This window comes from Athene noctua, chromosome 1 (genome assembly GCF_965140245.1).
Source record: "Athene noctua chromosome 1, bAthNoc1.hap1.1, whole genome shotgun sequence".
Taxonomy (NCBI): Eukaryota; Metazoa; Chordata; class Aves; order Strigiformes; family Strigidae; genus Athene; species Athene noctua.
The window spans coordinates 260,883,568-260,900,000 of record NC_134037.1 but is presented as its reverse complement, the minus strand read 5'-3'; the positions used below and the strand labels follow the sequence as shown (position 1 = coordinate 260,900,000).

The 16,433-nt window shown below is 44.3% G+C and overlaps 1 protein-coding gene across 2 annotated transcripts; it reads right to left on the bottom strand.

Annotated features, from left to right (window-relative positions):
• Window positions 1-1,162: 1,162 nt before the first annotated feature.
• KCTD21 (potassium channel tetramerization domain containing 21) lies at window positions 1,163-16,374 on the bottom strand. Of its 2 annotated transcripts, none has more exons than XM_074918425.1 (3): window positions 16,298-16,374; window positions 13,708-13,764; window positions 1,163-7,312 (listed from the first exon to the last, which is right to left on the bottom strand). In XM_074918425.1, exon 3 carries the CDS (start codon window positions 7,280-7,282, stop codon window positions 6,500-6,502), a length of 783 nt encoding a protein of 260 aa, XP_074774526.1. In that variant the 5' UTR covers window positions 7,283-7,312; window positions 13,708-13,764; window positions 16,298-16,374; the 3' UTR covers window positions 1,163-6,499. The 2 variants fall into 2 exon arrangements, with proteins under 2 accessions (XP_074774526.1, XP_074774518.1); XM_074918417.1 differs by having other exon boundaries at window positions 13,504-13,764; window positions 16,298-16,366.
• Window positions 16,375-16,433: the final 59 nt, after the last annotated feature.

Below are 16,433 nucleotides of genomic sequence, written 5' to 3'. Positions count from 1 at the left end.
TGGGTGGTGTTGGGCCAGCAGTGGTTGGCGATCCTGGGTGTTGAGGGGTGAGGTGGCTATGGGACCGCGTATGGCGTTAGGTGGTGTTGGGCCTGGGTGATGTGGGATTGGGTGGTGTGGGGCCGCTGTGGGGCTGTACTTGCAGCAGCCTGGGCTTAGGCTGCAGTGCCATCATCCCTGGTCTCACACAGGGTTGGCATCACCTGAGCACAGCTCCAGCTCCGTCCCTTCATGCTCCTCTGTATTTACTAGAGCTGAGAAATGCTGTTCCTACAGTGCTCAACATCAGCCACTGCTTCCAGGAGCCTCCCCTATCCCTGGGATATGGTTGAGGAGACAGAGGGCTCTGGCTTACCCTGATCTGGGTAATCTTTTAGGATCTCTCTCTGGATGCTCCTTTGCATCCCCTCTGTGAGGAGGGGTAGGGTGCCCAGGGAGCCCATCGCGCCACTACTGCCATCAGCATGGGCTTAACCATGTTGATTTGGGACACAGAAACAGTGTCCCACTACATGCCAAGAAACAGTGTTTGTGGGTGACTTAATGTTGGGTGGAGAGCATGGGGGAATTTATGGCAGCTCTTATGCTGAGAGCTGCCTGGCATCAGGCAGAAACCAATTCCAAATCACACCAGCTTAGCTCTGCTCCAGGGACGTGCTATCTCCAATCACTGTCACAGGGGTCTGAGCTGGCTTCAAGGTTTAAAGTGTTTTTTTCAGTGGAACAAGCTCAATTTTTTAATACCTGGAAGAAACTGCCAGCCTGGAGGGTGAATGCATACAAGGCTGATGCCTTTTCACTTCCTTACAGCAAACCTTCATCTATCTAGGAATAGTACCTTGTAGGGGCTGCATGAAATCATATAGATAATATGTTAAATTTATTTTTTTCTATACAGCAGCAATATATTATAATTTGTTCAAACTTTGGGACTAGAGACAAGTTCAACAGTGGTAAAGCATTGGAGTTTAAGAAAGAGAAAAGGAGGAATTAATCCTCTGTTTCTAAATGTTTGAAACACAAATGAGCTAATGCATTTAAAATGGTTTCCATTTATTTAGGAAGGCTTGTTCAAGTTTTCTACAACTGCACTAATTTGGGGGGAGCTTCCTACAGTTTTCAGGCACAAAGATGTCTAGGTAAGTGTTGCAATGATGCACTGTGTAAAATCCTTAGAGGAAAAGAACAGATTCAGCAAGCATCACTGCATGCTCTTTCCTCAAGGAATGTACGTCAGGCAGAGCATCTCCTGCTTCATTCACATTTTATTTACTGTTTTCTAAAATACATATTAGTAGCAGTTCACAAGAGTTACAGGCAGAGAAATGCAACCAGATTTTTAAATGTGATAGCCCTACAGGCTTTCTATCAAAGTGGTAAGAAATGAAACCCATCTTTTGACGCTTTCCAAATAGTATTAATTCAAAAGCATGGCTTTTAGTGAATTAGGGACCAAATTCTGATCAAAAAATCCTACTGTTAGGAATAGGAGCAAGAAATTAAGGAGGAGAGGAATGACAAGAGGAAGAGAAAAGGAATTATTCCATACAGCCCTCTCCTGTAGCTCCTTTTTTTTCTGAATTTATAGGGGAACCATCCCTTGTGTTATCCCCAAGTGAATCTGAGAGCACGATCTGCATATTTTTGCTTGATCCAGCCCTTCTTGCACAGAATATTTGCATGACTGCCTGTACTAATTCACATACAAGAATTGTACTGCGAGGGCCACATACTAGCACTGCTTGTACCCTGCATGTTTGTGTCCATCAGTACGTGGATATGGGAGTCATTACAGAAAGGCAGTTACGTATTTCAAAATATATTGAAATTCTGAGCAGTGACACCAAATACAAAGGGATGGGATGAAAATGAAACTCACCAAAGGAGTCTTCTTCATAACTTCTTCATTTATCTGTGAAGTATCAGAAGATCCTAGATTTATTTTCCAAAGTCTATGGCTGAAGGCAGTATTTATCATGCCCATCAACCTTATATATGGACTCCACCAGCCTTTCCTAGGCTGGGAATAAATCTAATTGATTGCAGGTGTTTACTGCCAGGGAACTCAAGCAGCAATTTATACTCAGCAACCCAGTTAAAGTATGGTAACTACAGCAGTGCATATGTTTGATGATTTAAAGCACATGCAAATTGAAGCAAAACTGTCTGCTCCTGACAAGTTACTAGCATAACTCTTGGCATGACCAATATTTAGGTTGCATAATAGGAGATTAAAACTGGAAAGGACCAGTGAGTCATTCTAATCACAGCCTCCTTCCATAGAAAAATCTGTCTCCATTGTCACCTTGCTTTTTTTTTTCTTTTTCCCAAACATATGAAGATTCTTTATTCTCTCCCTTCTAAACCCTGGGTTTCTTGTTAACGTGAATTCTTTCAGGTCTAACTTTTTACATCTATTTCTTTTATTTCCCTTCCATTGCCTGCAGCAACAAACGTTCCACCCACCAACTCCTACTGACCCTTAACAGCTGCATGAACCAAACATGCCTTAATATTTATGTATTGTTTCAGTCCCTTCATTATCACTGGACATTGTTAGATATTTAAGAACTATCAAGCCTAAAACCACACAGAGAAATCCATGAGTGATTCTTTCTGGATTCCACTAAAATGCTTCATAATAATCTTTTCATCATATAAAAAAATCCCACTGTGCTATTATGCACATGCCCATATCAGAAAATGCCATTAGACTGCAGCTAATAACTTATCATCTGACCTAACTCTGGTATTTTTCTGCTCTAACACTATTGATTGCTCTATTCAGTGGCTCGCTCAGCATGCAGTCCTTTTAAAAGAGAAGTGCAGGGCTTAGCCTCTTTTGTAGAAGGTGTTGAGGGAGACAGGCGTATGGCAGGATCAGAACAGGAGTTACGCACCAAGATGTGGAAGAGAGCACTCTTCAGACTTTAAGAGAAAAAACCTCACTAGATCCTTTCCTTGTTTTCAGGCCCTTACAGGAAAAAAAAAAAGTTTGTTCTGAGAGTGAATATTACACTCAGTGAAATAATTTCTAGATGTTACTGCTAATAAATGCCAAGTGCTTTTCATGACTAGCAATGGGGTGGCACTGTACTTAATATGGCTCTGTGCATGTTCAATTTTCTTCAATTCAGGAAAACTCTTGAGAAGAAGAATCATTAGTGCTGTTGACTGGTAAAGAGAAGCAAGTTACACCTCTAGGGCTCAGAAAAAGAAGGTAAACAAAAGCCAGCCATCTAGATAAAAAGGGAACAAATGTTTTGGAGGGAGAACATTCCTGTAAACAGTCATTATAATGTAACTCACAGACTGCAAAATTAAGGAGCAGCTATAAATTTAGCTTAGTGTGTACTTTGAAATAGCAATGGCCTTTGTATAACATATGTTTGACTGCAATCACAAGTGATTCACTTATTGCTTACTTCACATACGCCATTAGCATGCCAAACGGCTGTGGCATTATAAATAGTATCTCATGCTTAAAGATGTTTATTCTGCTTAGTAATGTAGAGGCATCTGAAATTTTCCTATTCCTCCCAAAGCCTGTCTTCACCCGTATCTTTATACTTGTTGGAAAGTTTGCATCTTTCTGCATATAGAAGAGAGATATTTTGCATCTCTCTGCATATTAATAACTGACATTTTTGGCCAGCCATGCCTTTGCCTGATTTAGTTTCATGAGCACAGGTAAATGTGTATTCAAGTCATCCATCTTTTGCATAATAGACTGATGGGTTAAAGCACTCCTAAGATCTGAGTTCACTTCCCTCCTCAGTCTGTGGGGATTGGAACCCATATATCCACATCAGCAGAATTACCCCAGTTACTGTCTAGGCCAGGTTGGGGTACTCTTCATTTCTCATTCAGACTTTAAAAAAACTGTATAACTGCTTTTAGTGTGGGTGCTGCTACTGTGTGAAGAAAAGGGGACGAGTAAATGTTCTAGATTAAGCCATGCATAGTGCTTTTACAGACTCCTCTTATTTGCCTTTCACCAGAAAATGCAGTAATGATTCAACTTTCCCAGGGAATATTTTTATTTTGTTGAAACAGAATGGAGCAGTACTGATCCAGAGCTCTAAAGAGTGTAGATCAGACTTCTTCCCACCTTTCAAATGAAATGTAAGCCCACTGCTCTTATCTCTGGAAAAACTCAAGCTGACAAGAAACAAATTACTGCACATAAGTATCATTTTAGTCCTGATATACAAGAACTCCTGTTACAGATCATTTAGAAATCCACTCTCAAGGGTGTGAGTTAAAAAGAAATACTGTCAACAGTCCCCCAAAGCTGTTACCATAAATTCAGCAAAGGCATAGATTTGATGAAAGAGGGTTCTTGTATGGTATTTTACAGATGATATATTACGTGCATAGGTCATCACTGTGAATGTCCAACTGACTGGCAAGCTCATGTCAGAAATAAGATTCACACACGAGTTGTTTTGCTTTGTCAGTGGCATCCAGCAACGCCTGAAACAGATCACTCCCACTTTGTAATTTGGGACAGGAATGGGGGAATAGAATAAAAAAAGAAAAGGGTTCTTCCTAATGCAACTAAAACTAGAAGAATATGGTGACTCAAGCTGGAATTTGGCTACAAAACCTTGTTTACAATCCTCAAAATTCACGAAATTTGCCAGGTTTAATGGTTCTGAGGGCTTCAAGCCCAGTCAGCGCTTCCTAACAACATGGTCCCACATAAATCTTGCTGGTTTAGCACCAAGTCAGACAGGGGCAGTGGTTTGTAACAGGCTGCCAATAGCTGCAGAATGTGCGTTTTGCTGTCAGCACGCTGGTTTGTGTGGTTCATGCAGTTACAGCTTGGGACAGTAGAAATACATTTATCTCACAGTTTTTCACAACAGTGACAAAATGCTTCTTTATGCTTGTTCTCAGGTCAGCTTAATGCAAGGACAGACTAGTTACTTTGGGAGACAAGAACTTGAGCAACATTGAGCTTTGCAGCCCTGTGCTAAGAATTTTTGGAAGCACTAAAATTCTAAATGAAAAACTTGGTTATTGCATTTTCCTTTTTATGTCATTAGAGATAACGGGAAATGTTCCAGAGGGTCTCTCATGCACACGTAACTATCTGGTTAGGGAAAGACAGCAAAAATACTCTTAAACACAATTTAATGAATGAACCACCTTGAACGTGGCACAAACAATGTTCAGAGCCAACATGCAGCTAATGGATTACGATCTTCATGGTGGCACAGACTGGGTGTGTAGGAAAGCTTGACCATTGTCATCACCTCTGGTTTCCCACTGCCTCACCTCCAACAATCTGACACTGAAGCCAAGCAAGCAGGTGAAATGTTAACTTAGTGACCAGATCATTTCACAATGATATAAAAATGGCTCATTCTACCAGGGTAGGAAAAGCGAGCCTCTGTTTTTGTAATGAAAACCACTAGGTGTAACCTGATGGGAATGTCTTTTCAGATGGAATCCATCCTACCCAGAGAGCATTCCGTGCACTCCAGGCACTGTTGAAGGGAGATGTCCCCAAAAGGCGGCCGTGTCCAGGTGGAAGAGGCTCAAACATTTAGAATTTATTTGGGGGCCTCTGACCCCAAATCTGTCTCCACCTCAGAAAGTTTCAGCAGCATCCTCCGGACAAATATAACATTGTAAGAGAAAGAAAAGGACTAGTTGCCTTGGATGCCGTTGGAATGTAAAAGTAAAGGTTTAAGAGCATTCAGAGCAAAGTTCCCCCGTCAGCCACCGTCTTCTCAGTTTGTAGGAACACCATTATCTCTGCTATGGCTCCCTCGGTCGTTCCCCGTGCCAGTCACATCATTCAGACACGGCTTCTGTGAAAGCAGAACGGAGCAGGGGCTTCCTCACAGGGTTAAACAAACCCAAGCCAGCCTCAGCTGATGACAGAAATCCTTTGCTGAACCCAAAGAGACAGGAATCCCGTACTCATTTGCCATCTGCACCACCCTTTACGGCTGTATTGAGTGCATACACGTGGGAGGCTGATTCTCTGCGGATCCAACCAAGCTGCTTGGATGCTCTGCACAGGTGATATGGCAAGACATGGAAAATGTGCCCCTGGGGCTGTCTGCTGCACTGCAGCTCCGGGGCATCTTTCACCGCATCTGTTCTCCAGATACCTTCCAAACCTTGATTACTGAACCCTCACATTCCCTTGCAATATAGGTTAAGGATCACTCCGATTTTCCAACTGGCAAATGTAGGAAGGACAGAAGTTCAAGTGATTTTCTCCACAATTGTACAGCAGGTCAGAGGTGGAGGCAGAGACAGAACCAGTCCTTAATTCAGGTGCTAGACAATATTCCTTCCATCTAGAATATGGACATATTCTGAAAGGTCGTATTGGTAAATACATTAAAGGAAAATCATCTCCCTGTTAGTGACTCTTAATCCAGATAAGCATGATTCTGAATTAGGCTGTAAGTGTGTTTTAAAGGGAAACACTTAACCTGTGTTATCTCCATGCTGGCACCATAATAAACAGCCTTTCCTATTTGTATCGTATTAGGCGAATAATCTTATTATTCGTGAAATCTGAAGTATGTGGGTGCGAAGAATCTATGCAGAAACCATCACTCATGGCTATTTTTAGCACTTCTTCCACAAACACCTGGAAACTATTGATTTGCTTATTATCTGGCACCACCCAGAGTCTCTTTAAGTTCTGCCTGGTGTACTCTTCTTCAGGAAGGCCTTCCACACTTGCAACCCAATCTAAGGTCAAATGGTTGGGGTCCTGCAGGTAGCTGGATATGGAAGAGAGGTTTCCGTTGAAGCAATAGTAAAGTTTGGAACCGAGAAGCTTCAAGAACAGGCATGATGTGGAGAAGATATGGGCACTGAACACTTCCATGTTGGAGGAAGACAGGCTGTAGATCTGGGGTGCTTCTCGGACGGTGAAGTGAACAGTCTGCGTCTTCTGATCGAGGGTGATGTTGAGCATGGCATTCTTCTCTGCTTTAGAAAGCTCCACCTCCTTCTCCTGCAAAGCCTCAATCAGGGGCTGAATTTGATAAAAATCTACTTCCCGTCGAAGTAAGCCCATTTCCTGAAAGTCTTCAGGGAGGTCCAAGTGAGAAGTTCGTAAGAAGTTCAGGATATAGCGGAAGATTTTGCCATCTCTGTCAATAAAGCAGTTGCCTTGGCTGTCCTTCTTGGTTGGGATCTTCCCACTAAACATGGCCCCCAGCATGGAGTCTGGAAAGCTGGTCAGGGTGGACAGAGAGGTGGTATAGAGTTTACCTCCAACATTGAGCGTGATTGGTTCTGACATGACGGAAAAGTCACAGTGCTGGGACTAATTCTAAATAAAAAAAAAAAAAATAAAAATCCAATACCGCACATTTAGTTGCATTTACCTTTTTGAAAGGTTAAACTACAGAGATAGAGTCTTAAATATATGAGGGTAACTACGTGGCATAAATTCATCATAGAAGTTAGAAGTGAGGAATTGCTTTTGGAGGTTGTATCTTGAGAACAAGCGTAAGGATGTTTTTTTCTCCCAACAGACTTGAACAGAACTTTTTTTAGTTCAGTTTAGAGCCAGAAATCATGAGTCTTCCAAAACTTTTACCATCATGCTAAAAGTGAAATCTGTCCCATGGATGCCTACAGCAGAACAACTGCTGACTTCAAAGCAAGACTTTTTGCTTTTTTTTTTTTTGTTGTTTTGTGCTCACCTGATCCCATCTCCCTCGCAAATACAGAATTTAGAGGGGAGAAAAAGGACAGGACAAGAACTGGACACAACCCAACACTTTCTACAGCATCCGAAGATATAATTAAAGCAGCAAAGCTGTTGCAGCAGAATCCCCTGACACACATGTGAGTGCAGTCAGCCTAGCTGGGAGCCAGCGAGCCGTGCTGCCGTGAGCACGTGACAGACTGCAGTTCCATTCAGTAAAAAAAAAAAACCAAACCAGCAGCCTTTCTTCTTCCAACAGGCTTTACCTTAGAAAACATTTCCTAATTAATTGGGGCCATATCCCAGTTGACGTAGTTTCCATGCAGCTCCTCTGCAATCAGCTGAGATGGACAGAGGATGCGATTTTACGGCGCAGTTAAGCGTCACTGCTTCTGGAAGGGACATACCTCCCTCCACCATACCTTCCTCCTCCCTTATGCCAGCTCTGGCACTCATCTGCCCCTATAGGGAACCACTTTAGGGAGAAAAAGCATAATTTTCTATTCAGGCTATGTTTCTGTTACATCTTGGAACCAGAGGAATGCCAGGGCTGGTGGCAGGGAAGAGGAAGGAGCTACGTAGCTCTTTCCATTGCAGATCAGCTCAGCTGCCTTGAAAAGGTGGGTCCTAATTCCTGCCCGCTGAGGACCTGCAAATCTGTTTTTCCTTGTTTGCTGAATCCAAATCAATCAAGAGTTTGTTCCCAGTTTTATTGTTGACTTAATCAGCAGGAAAGCCATCAGTGTCTACTTACAGAGGTAGGAGGTAACTCTTGCTGTAGCAACTAGAGTCGTTCAACAGAAAGCCACCAAACAGCTCCCTTGAAATTAAACTTAAGTGCAGGCACTTTCCTAACTAGTCATGGAATAATCATAGACACTGTGACGCTGTTATCAGCTCTGGAGTCACAGCAAAATACAGATGGGGAGAATGTCATCTTGTACCAAAATAGCAATTCTTTTATGGCTGCTGAAACCCAAATGAGTGTTAATGGTACCCTAAAACAAACACACCCCTAGATAGCAAGCACATTTTGCTATAAAAAACTTGCCTAACCTAGGGCAGCTAATGAACAGGTCAAAGGAGAATCTGTATTTCATTTCTAGTTTAAGACTAGCTTTCCACTCTGTTCTTTAGCCCACTTTAGCCCTTAGCACACACTCTGTATCTCACAGCACAGTAATTAATGGAAAGAAGCAGATCTCTAAATACGAGTGCTTTGCCCGTGTATCCCTTGTCCCACGTATCCAACCAAACTGGCAAATAGACGCATGCATAGACCAACACAACACCCCATCTATGCCCATGACCAAAGACCATCTTTGTCACTAACCTCAGCCAAATACACCCTAGAAAAAAATATTTGTTCCAGTGCTAAACTCCCCTTAGCATGGTGGCCTTGGTGTACTTCCCACTCTTGAAGACTTCTACCCAATTTAGAGTCAAGAGCTGTTTAAAACTGATCATCTAGAGGCTTCAACTAGGCTAATTCTGTGGTATGAGTGGCTGCCATGTATTTTGTCCCATAAGGACTTCCAGTATGGCTGTAAAAGCATTGCTACAAGCACAGTCTGACATTCACAAAACCAGCCTAAAATGGATTTTACTTTTTTTCAGGTTTCATCAAACAGAAGCGTTCCCTACATTTCCCTGCAAATACCACAAGCAGGACTGACAGTGACCCCAAAGGCCATGTTTGTTGCTTCCCATCTCTGCTACTCCTCAGCCTGCTTTAGACTAAACAACCCAAATGTTTCTGCTCTTTCTTCATAGGTCATGTTTTCAGATTTTTGAGCCCAAGCCTGTCCTTATCTATATCAGCAGTAGTTTTCTCATGCTGCCAGCCTTTGCCAGCTGCAGAGGGAGATGTTTCCCTCACTGTGTACGTGACAGGCTTCACTTGGCAGAGCCCCTTGTCAAGAGTCACGAGCTAAAGACCAGATGGTCCAAAGATAACAGATTTTTATTTCAAATTCAAGATTCACCCTAGGTTTATTCTGATCCAAAGACTCACTGGCTATGTAAGTTGAATGAGAGGCAAATGTCTCAGTCCAATCTGAACAGATAATGTTAAAACATCATAGAACCATGGGATGGTTTGGGTTGGAAGGGGCCTTAGAGCTCATCCAGTTCCAACCCCCCTGCTATGGGCAGGGCCACCTTCCACCAGCCCAGGTTGCCCAAAGCCCCGTCCAACCTGGCCTTGAACCCTTCCAGGGAGGGGGCAGCCACAGCTTCTCTGGGCAACCTGTGCCAGGGCCTCATCACCCTCACAGGGAAGAATTTCTGCCTCAGATCTCATCTAAATCTCCCCTCTTTCAGATTAAAACTGCTACCCCTTATCCTATCCCTACACCCCCTGTTGACGAGTCCCTCCCCCCGTCCCTGCAGCCCCTTTCAGCCCTGGGGGGCCGCTCTAAGGCCTCCCCGGAGCCTTCTCTTCTCCAGCTGAACCCCCCAACTCTCCCAGCCTGTCCTCACAGGGAGGCTCCAGCCCCCCCAGGATCTCCGTGGCCTCCTCTGGCCCCGCTGGAGCAGGTCCGTGTCCTTCTGCTGTTGGTGCCCCCGAGCTGGACCCAGCCCTGCAGGGGGGTCTGACCAGAGCAAAGGGGGAGAATCTTGTAACTGGTGTCTTTATCAGCAGTCCCAAAAGGGAGGCTGCTAACTAAACATGGCATGACATGAGCTCTCCGAAGCTGAAGACCGCATCTATGGTGCCAGTAACAGCATCAGAAATTTGACCAAGGTTTAAGCTCTGGTCTGGCATTGGAAGAGTTGTGGGTGTAGCAGCACAGAGCTCAGCAGACACAGCGTTACCCCTCGCCATGTGGGCTCTGCTCCTCTCCCACGTCTGGACGCTGCTCAGACAGGTGCCCTGACCAGCCTGTTCTGCTTACGGCTATTTTGCAGCCTACAGACCCACACAAGCTGGATTTCAGTCTCCCGGGACACAAGCTTGCTTTTATTTTGGACCTCCCCACTGCCCCCACACCTGATTAAATTTCTAATATTTAATGATGCAAACATCTGGCCCATGGATAAGGCTGCAGGATAACTAGTCCACAGCTGTCATTCATAAAATGGAATCAACATATGACAAGTTAATCATCTGTTTTTGCCTAATTCATCCCATTACTTGCAGGTTTGTATCTTCCTAGTGTGAAGATGAATCTGATGGTCTGGCAACCTCGGAAGACCCAAAACTGCAGCACAAGTGAGCACGCATGTTGGATTCACCATCAACCTGGACTTAATGCATTGGCCAACCAATGTACCTGACAGTAGCTGGGAAAAGAAAGTCAGTCTTTGCTGCTTTTTTCTTATAAACTTGTTAATGAAAAAAGGTTTTCATAAACTCGTAAAAATTTAAATTAAATGGGTTGTCAGCTTTCTCTCTTTGCTCATCCAGCCAGCATTTGCAGTCCTGACCCCAGTTTATCAGGCCTGGGTAGTTTGCTGATGCAATATAAAGGTTCTCCAGGAATGCAGGAGGGAAATCACTTCTGCTTGGTGACATTTCTGCAAAGAGGAGGTACCAAGAGATCTTGGACATGGGTGGCTAAAACCTGCAGTCACCAAGGTCAAGTACGAATTGGGTCACAGTTCTTGGAAGCAGATAATTACAGTAAAGCCTTTCATGTAGCTGCCCTCCCAAGTAGCACTTAAAATTAATCCAAATCAGATCAGCTAGAGATCTAATTTGAGAGTTGAAGATGTGAATTTGGCCATAGAGCACAGGATTTATTTTGTGCTTTTAGAGTGACTTTTATTTAAATCCATCTTTCTTTTTAAAACAGATGTATTTAATATGGGGAGAAAAAAAAAATCTACAGTTAGATTCAAAGTCATTATCTTTTCCGATGATGTCAACTGAGAGAAACCAGCAGTGGTGAACTTTTTAGAAAAGTCAAATGCCTGAAGAGAAGCTGCTGTCTGAGCATCTGAGCATTTCAACTGACCAGAGCTTGTAAAGTTTAATTTGGATTTTACTCACAGGAGCATCCTCAAGAGATGCATAGAGAACATTGCTGTAAAGACCTACCCCATTTAGTTCACCAAATAATTGGTTTGAACTTGGGAGAGTGATGGGGGTTGACACAGCAGTGAAATAAAAAATCTACCTGTTTTCACTTATCAATGCTTTCACATATTTAGAACCATCAGCTCAGTTTCTTCATTATCACAACACTTCCTTTGTTTCATCATTTGGAATGTAAAACAGCTTTGGATAAGCTTATTTCCCCTCTTATGGATTCATCACATTTAAGAGCGCTTTAATTAGCTAATAAATAAAATTCTGTATACGTAATTTAAGTGAGTGCCTGTTTCACCCAACCTGGCAAGACCCACAAGTGTACAAGTAGTCATCCAAAAAAAAAAAAAAAAAAAAGCATCAGTCGCAATTTGCCAACATAAATAAAATGTAAAGAAATGGCACAAATATTACTATGTACTTAACCACTCTGGAAAATGGGTACAGCTGTAGTCTACCCCTTTTTAGCCAAAAAATGCAGTTTAATGGGAAGTTTAAAGTTATATGGTTTTCAGAGAGAAATGGATCTTTCCTTAAGACATATACCTATATATAAAGACAATTTTTTAGCAGGATTTTTCAGGTTATTTATTCAGATAAAAAATGATAAGGTAAATCATTCCAGTTAAAAATAATCTACCCTGAAACAGCAAGTTTATAAAACACCAAAGAGATATGGTATGCCTGTTTAAGAGTCTCATTGAACATCTGAAGGAAACACTGCAATCACAAAGCTAATACTAGTTTAGCTGAACCTATAAATACCAGCAGGGCAGAGAAAAGGTACTAAACGGAGAAAAAAAGAGAACCAGAAGTTTTTATTTGGGAAAATGTGTAGCAGTACCTTGATTTCCCTGACAGGTAAACACTAACAGAAGTATTTATTGCTCAGGAAAAGCAGCAGTAATTGCCTGCAAACACAGATTTCACTTTCCCAATGGCAGCAAAGGAAAATGACTAAATTCTCTGGGATTTCAGAGGCAACGCCTAAAACGGGGTTAACAGGCTGATCCTAGCGTCCTTCAGAGGATCTCATTAATTAAATTAATTAAACACAAAGCAGCAAAGTAAGAGCAATCTGTAGTTTGGTAGGAGTGGGTCATGATGTATCACCTTAAGGTTTCCAAAGTCCATCCCACAGGCTGCTTATGGCCTCCGAAACCTTTATGTGTGGCATTAAAGGCATTAAAAGTTGTAGCATCCCCTGAATATAGCCATTAGTGGAATCTGTGACAGCAACAGGGTCTTTTCCAGCCAGAGGTAGTGCTGTGTGGCCATTTACACAGTCACTGCCCCTGGTTTTAATTTTATACATCAGGAATTTTACTGCTGGTTAATTTTATAGCGCAGCCTTCAATAGCTCACCCGTGAAACATCCCTTCATGACCAGAATTTTGGAAACCTGTATTTAAGACATGAAATATGTGCAGCTTTGTTAAGAAATAGTCAAGGAGTAACAATGAACTGCAAAATAGACACACAGCAAAAAAACCCCAGAGATTAATTATTTAGGCTGGGACAATGAAGGATGCCTAAGTGGCAATGAAATTAAAGCAAGCTGAGGACTATTTCTGCTAAGCATCAGGAACTATAACCAGACTAAAAACCTCTCTGGCTTTTTGAGTATTGCCCAAGAGAGCTGGTGAAAGCCACATCAGCTGGATAAACGTTACGAGAGTCACATCAGGTAATGCATTATAGGAAGTAATTCTGCATTGGGAGGGGCAGGATTGATTTCAGCTAAAAAGGAGGTAGGAAAAAAGAAATATCTGGGCACCTGTATGGCAGCTGGAGACTTTAAATGTGGTTCGGTAGGATGTGGATGGTTGGTTGCAGGATGGGGCTCCGGTCTGCTTCGTTAGAGTGCATTAATGGCAAAGACGAAGGCAAAGATACTTGTTTCTCCACATTGCTGGTTCTGCTTTGAGTTTGGCCCCAGATTCCCCACCCTCGGCACATATCGCTTTCCATCACGTCTTACCGAAACTCATGTTTCAGTTTGAGGTAAAAATTCCAGTTTCCACAAAACACCTGAATCCTGAGGAAAAAAAAAAAAAAAAGCCCTCATGAAATTGTGAACTCCAGATCTAGGCACACGCAGCCCCACGGCACTTGCTGTGACTCTTATCTGCAGACCAGTTTTGCGCCTTGTCCCTTCTCAAGAGAATGATTTTGCAGAGAAAATCGAGACCCTCAGGTAGGAGTTTGTGCCCCACTGTGTTATGGGGACTGCAGATGAGGCAGTTTGAAATCTAGAAATCACCCCATGAAAAATAAGAGAAAAAAAATAACAAAGGAAAAAAAAAGGGAGCACAGAAACAAAATAAATAGTTTAGCGGATTTAAAAAAAAAAAAAGATAAAAAACTCAACTGACCACTTACTTAGCCAGAAGCAGCCAGCAGGCACCAAGTGAGAGCTGAGTTTAAGGAAGAATTTGGGACAGAATTAATCCCAGGGACAGATTTACCATCCCTTCATGTACCCGTGATGCATGTTTATTTATCTCAGCTCACCCTCAACTACAAAAGGTTAAACATTTACAATATGGTTTCTACACACTATATGCTTATTTATAGTAAACTTAGAGATGAAAACACATGTTTTCCTATCGCTGCAGGGTGGACCCAACTAATTTCGGGCACTTGTTTAATATCAGTCCCGCCAATATAGTGCAGCACTTAGAGGCTTTAAAATTCAATCAGTGAGGCAGAGCTTGGTTGTGTCTGCCAGGGACAATATATCCCGAAATGCAGTGCTGGAGGGGGGCCGGCAACTGCTTTTTGTTTTGGGACTACTGTGAGCCACTGGAAATTTCCAGCCGGTGTTTGGGGAAAGGCCGCGCTCACCCTCGAGGCTGGCACGGGGGACACGGGTGACGAGCTCCGGGAGGACGGGACTCAAATTCCCAGCAGGCGTGTGGCAGGAACACGGCTCATGGCTCAGCCTTGCCTTCTCCCTGCGAGACAGGATTGGTATCGATCTGCCGGCAGCTGCCATACCCGCCGACAGACACACTGACTGTCCACCATCGGAGAGCAGCTGCTGAGCCACCAGCGGGTTATATTTATTTCTATTTAATTTCCTAGCCGTGCTTCGTTAGACACAGAAAATGCTCCTTTGCCAACGAGACGCACCAACAACGGGAAAGCGTGAACGGGAGTTTCATAACGTCCCTGGTTTGTTGTGGGTGCGATGCTGTGTGTTCATCCCTTCCCAGACCTGCACCTTGATGCCTCTGAGCATCGCCTGGGCAGCCTGCTTAGGGATGCAGGTGAATGCTAAAGGCTGCGCGTCCGGCTCTCTGCAGATGCTGAATTTAAGTAAAAAAAAAAAAGAAAAAAAGAGAAGGGGTAGAGAGACAGGGGTAGGAAAATAGACCTGGTGCCCAGTTAGTAAAAGGAAGGAGCGATATCAAACAAAGGTCAGGTTCCTCCTGAGAGAAGAGGAATGAAAGCAGTGGTGCACGGTGGGGAGGAGGAGAACGAAATGAAGGTTAACTGCTACTGAAGGAGAACGCCAGGAGACAAGATGGAGGGGGAGAGGGAGCGCAGAGCCAGAGAAATGTGGCTGCAGTGAGGTTTGGAGAATAACAGCCAAAGTGCTGCGGTGCTCAGCGCTCTCCTGGCGTGACCCCTGATACCCGTGGGCTCAGGGGCTGCTGTGTGGGCAATGCAGACTGCAGGAGGGCACTGCCACCAGCCCCTGTGGGGCCTCACGGCAGCAGGAGCATCACTTTTCCTTCCAAGCAGCTGATGTAACCCTTTATACAGTCCATTATACCAATTTAATACCAGCCCCAGCAAAGGTTTTCCCTCATTTCTAATGTCCCGTCCAAGCATCCACATGAATATCCTTTGGAGTATCTTCCAGATACTCTTTTCTTTCCTTCCTGGACCACTTCCTCCACACACGTGGTAGACCACCACCTGCCTACTGCTCGATGCACACACGGGCTGGTTCAGCAATCCGGCTTCCACCCCATCTCCCGCTGCCACCAGCGCTTCCAGGGCTCCCCTGCAATTAGAGGGCGGCGAATTGCCAGCACGGATGCAGCTACACCTTAGCAAAAACCACTCGGCAATAACCTTAACAAGGTAGGTGCCAGCCAAGAATTCGACCCTCCGCAGGGTATGGCTCATGCTTGTCACCCAGCCGGCTGCAGCAGCCAGCCCTGAGCGTGGACATGCAGGGCTGGGATTTGCTAAACTGCTGAAAATCCGTTAATTTTGGAGATGTTTCATTCAAAGCTGGGGGGGGGGGGGGGGGAGTGCAAAGTTTGCAGAGTGGGGCTGAGCCCTACCCTGTTAAGAGGAACCATAGAGGTATGGCTCCTCCCTACAAAGCCAAGCGTTCACACTATAAAATTAGCTTAAAACACAAAAAAAAAAAGAAAAAAAAAAAAGGCCCCCAAAGCAGTGGGTCACCCCCCCGTCCTTCCTCATCCCACAGCGTTTCTCTGCGGAGCAGCACTAATCCCCCCCCTCCCCGTGCCTCAGTTTCCCCCCCCTCGGGAGGGTTCCGATGGGGCGAGCCCGGCCCTTGCCCACCCCATCCCCGCCGCGGTACCCACCTGCGCCCCCTCCAGCCGCCGAGCCCCGTCGCTCCGCGGGAGGCGGAGGAGGAAGCGGGGGGCGCGGCACGGCTCGGCCCGGCCCGGCCCGGCCGCGCTGGGATTTGTAGTTCATCGCCTCCCCCCCCCCCCCCGG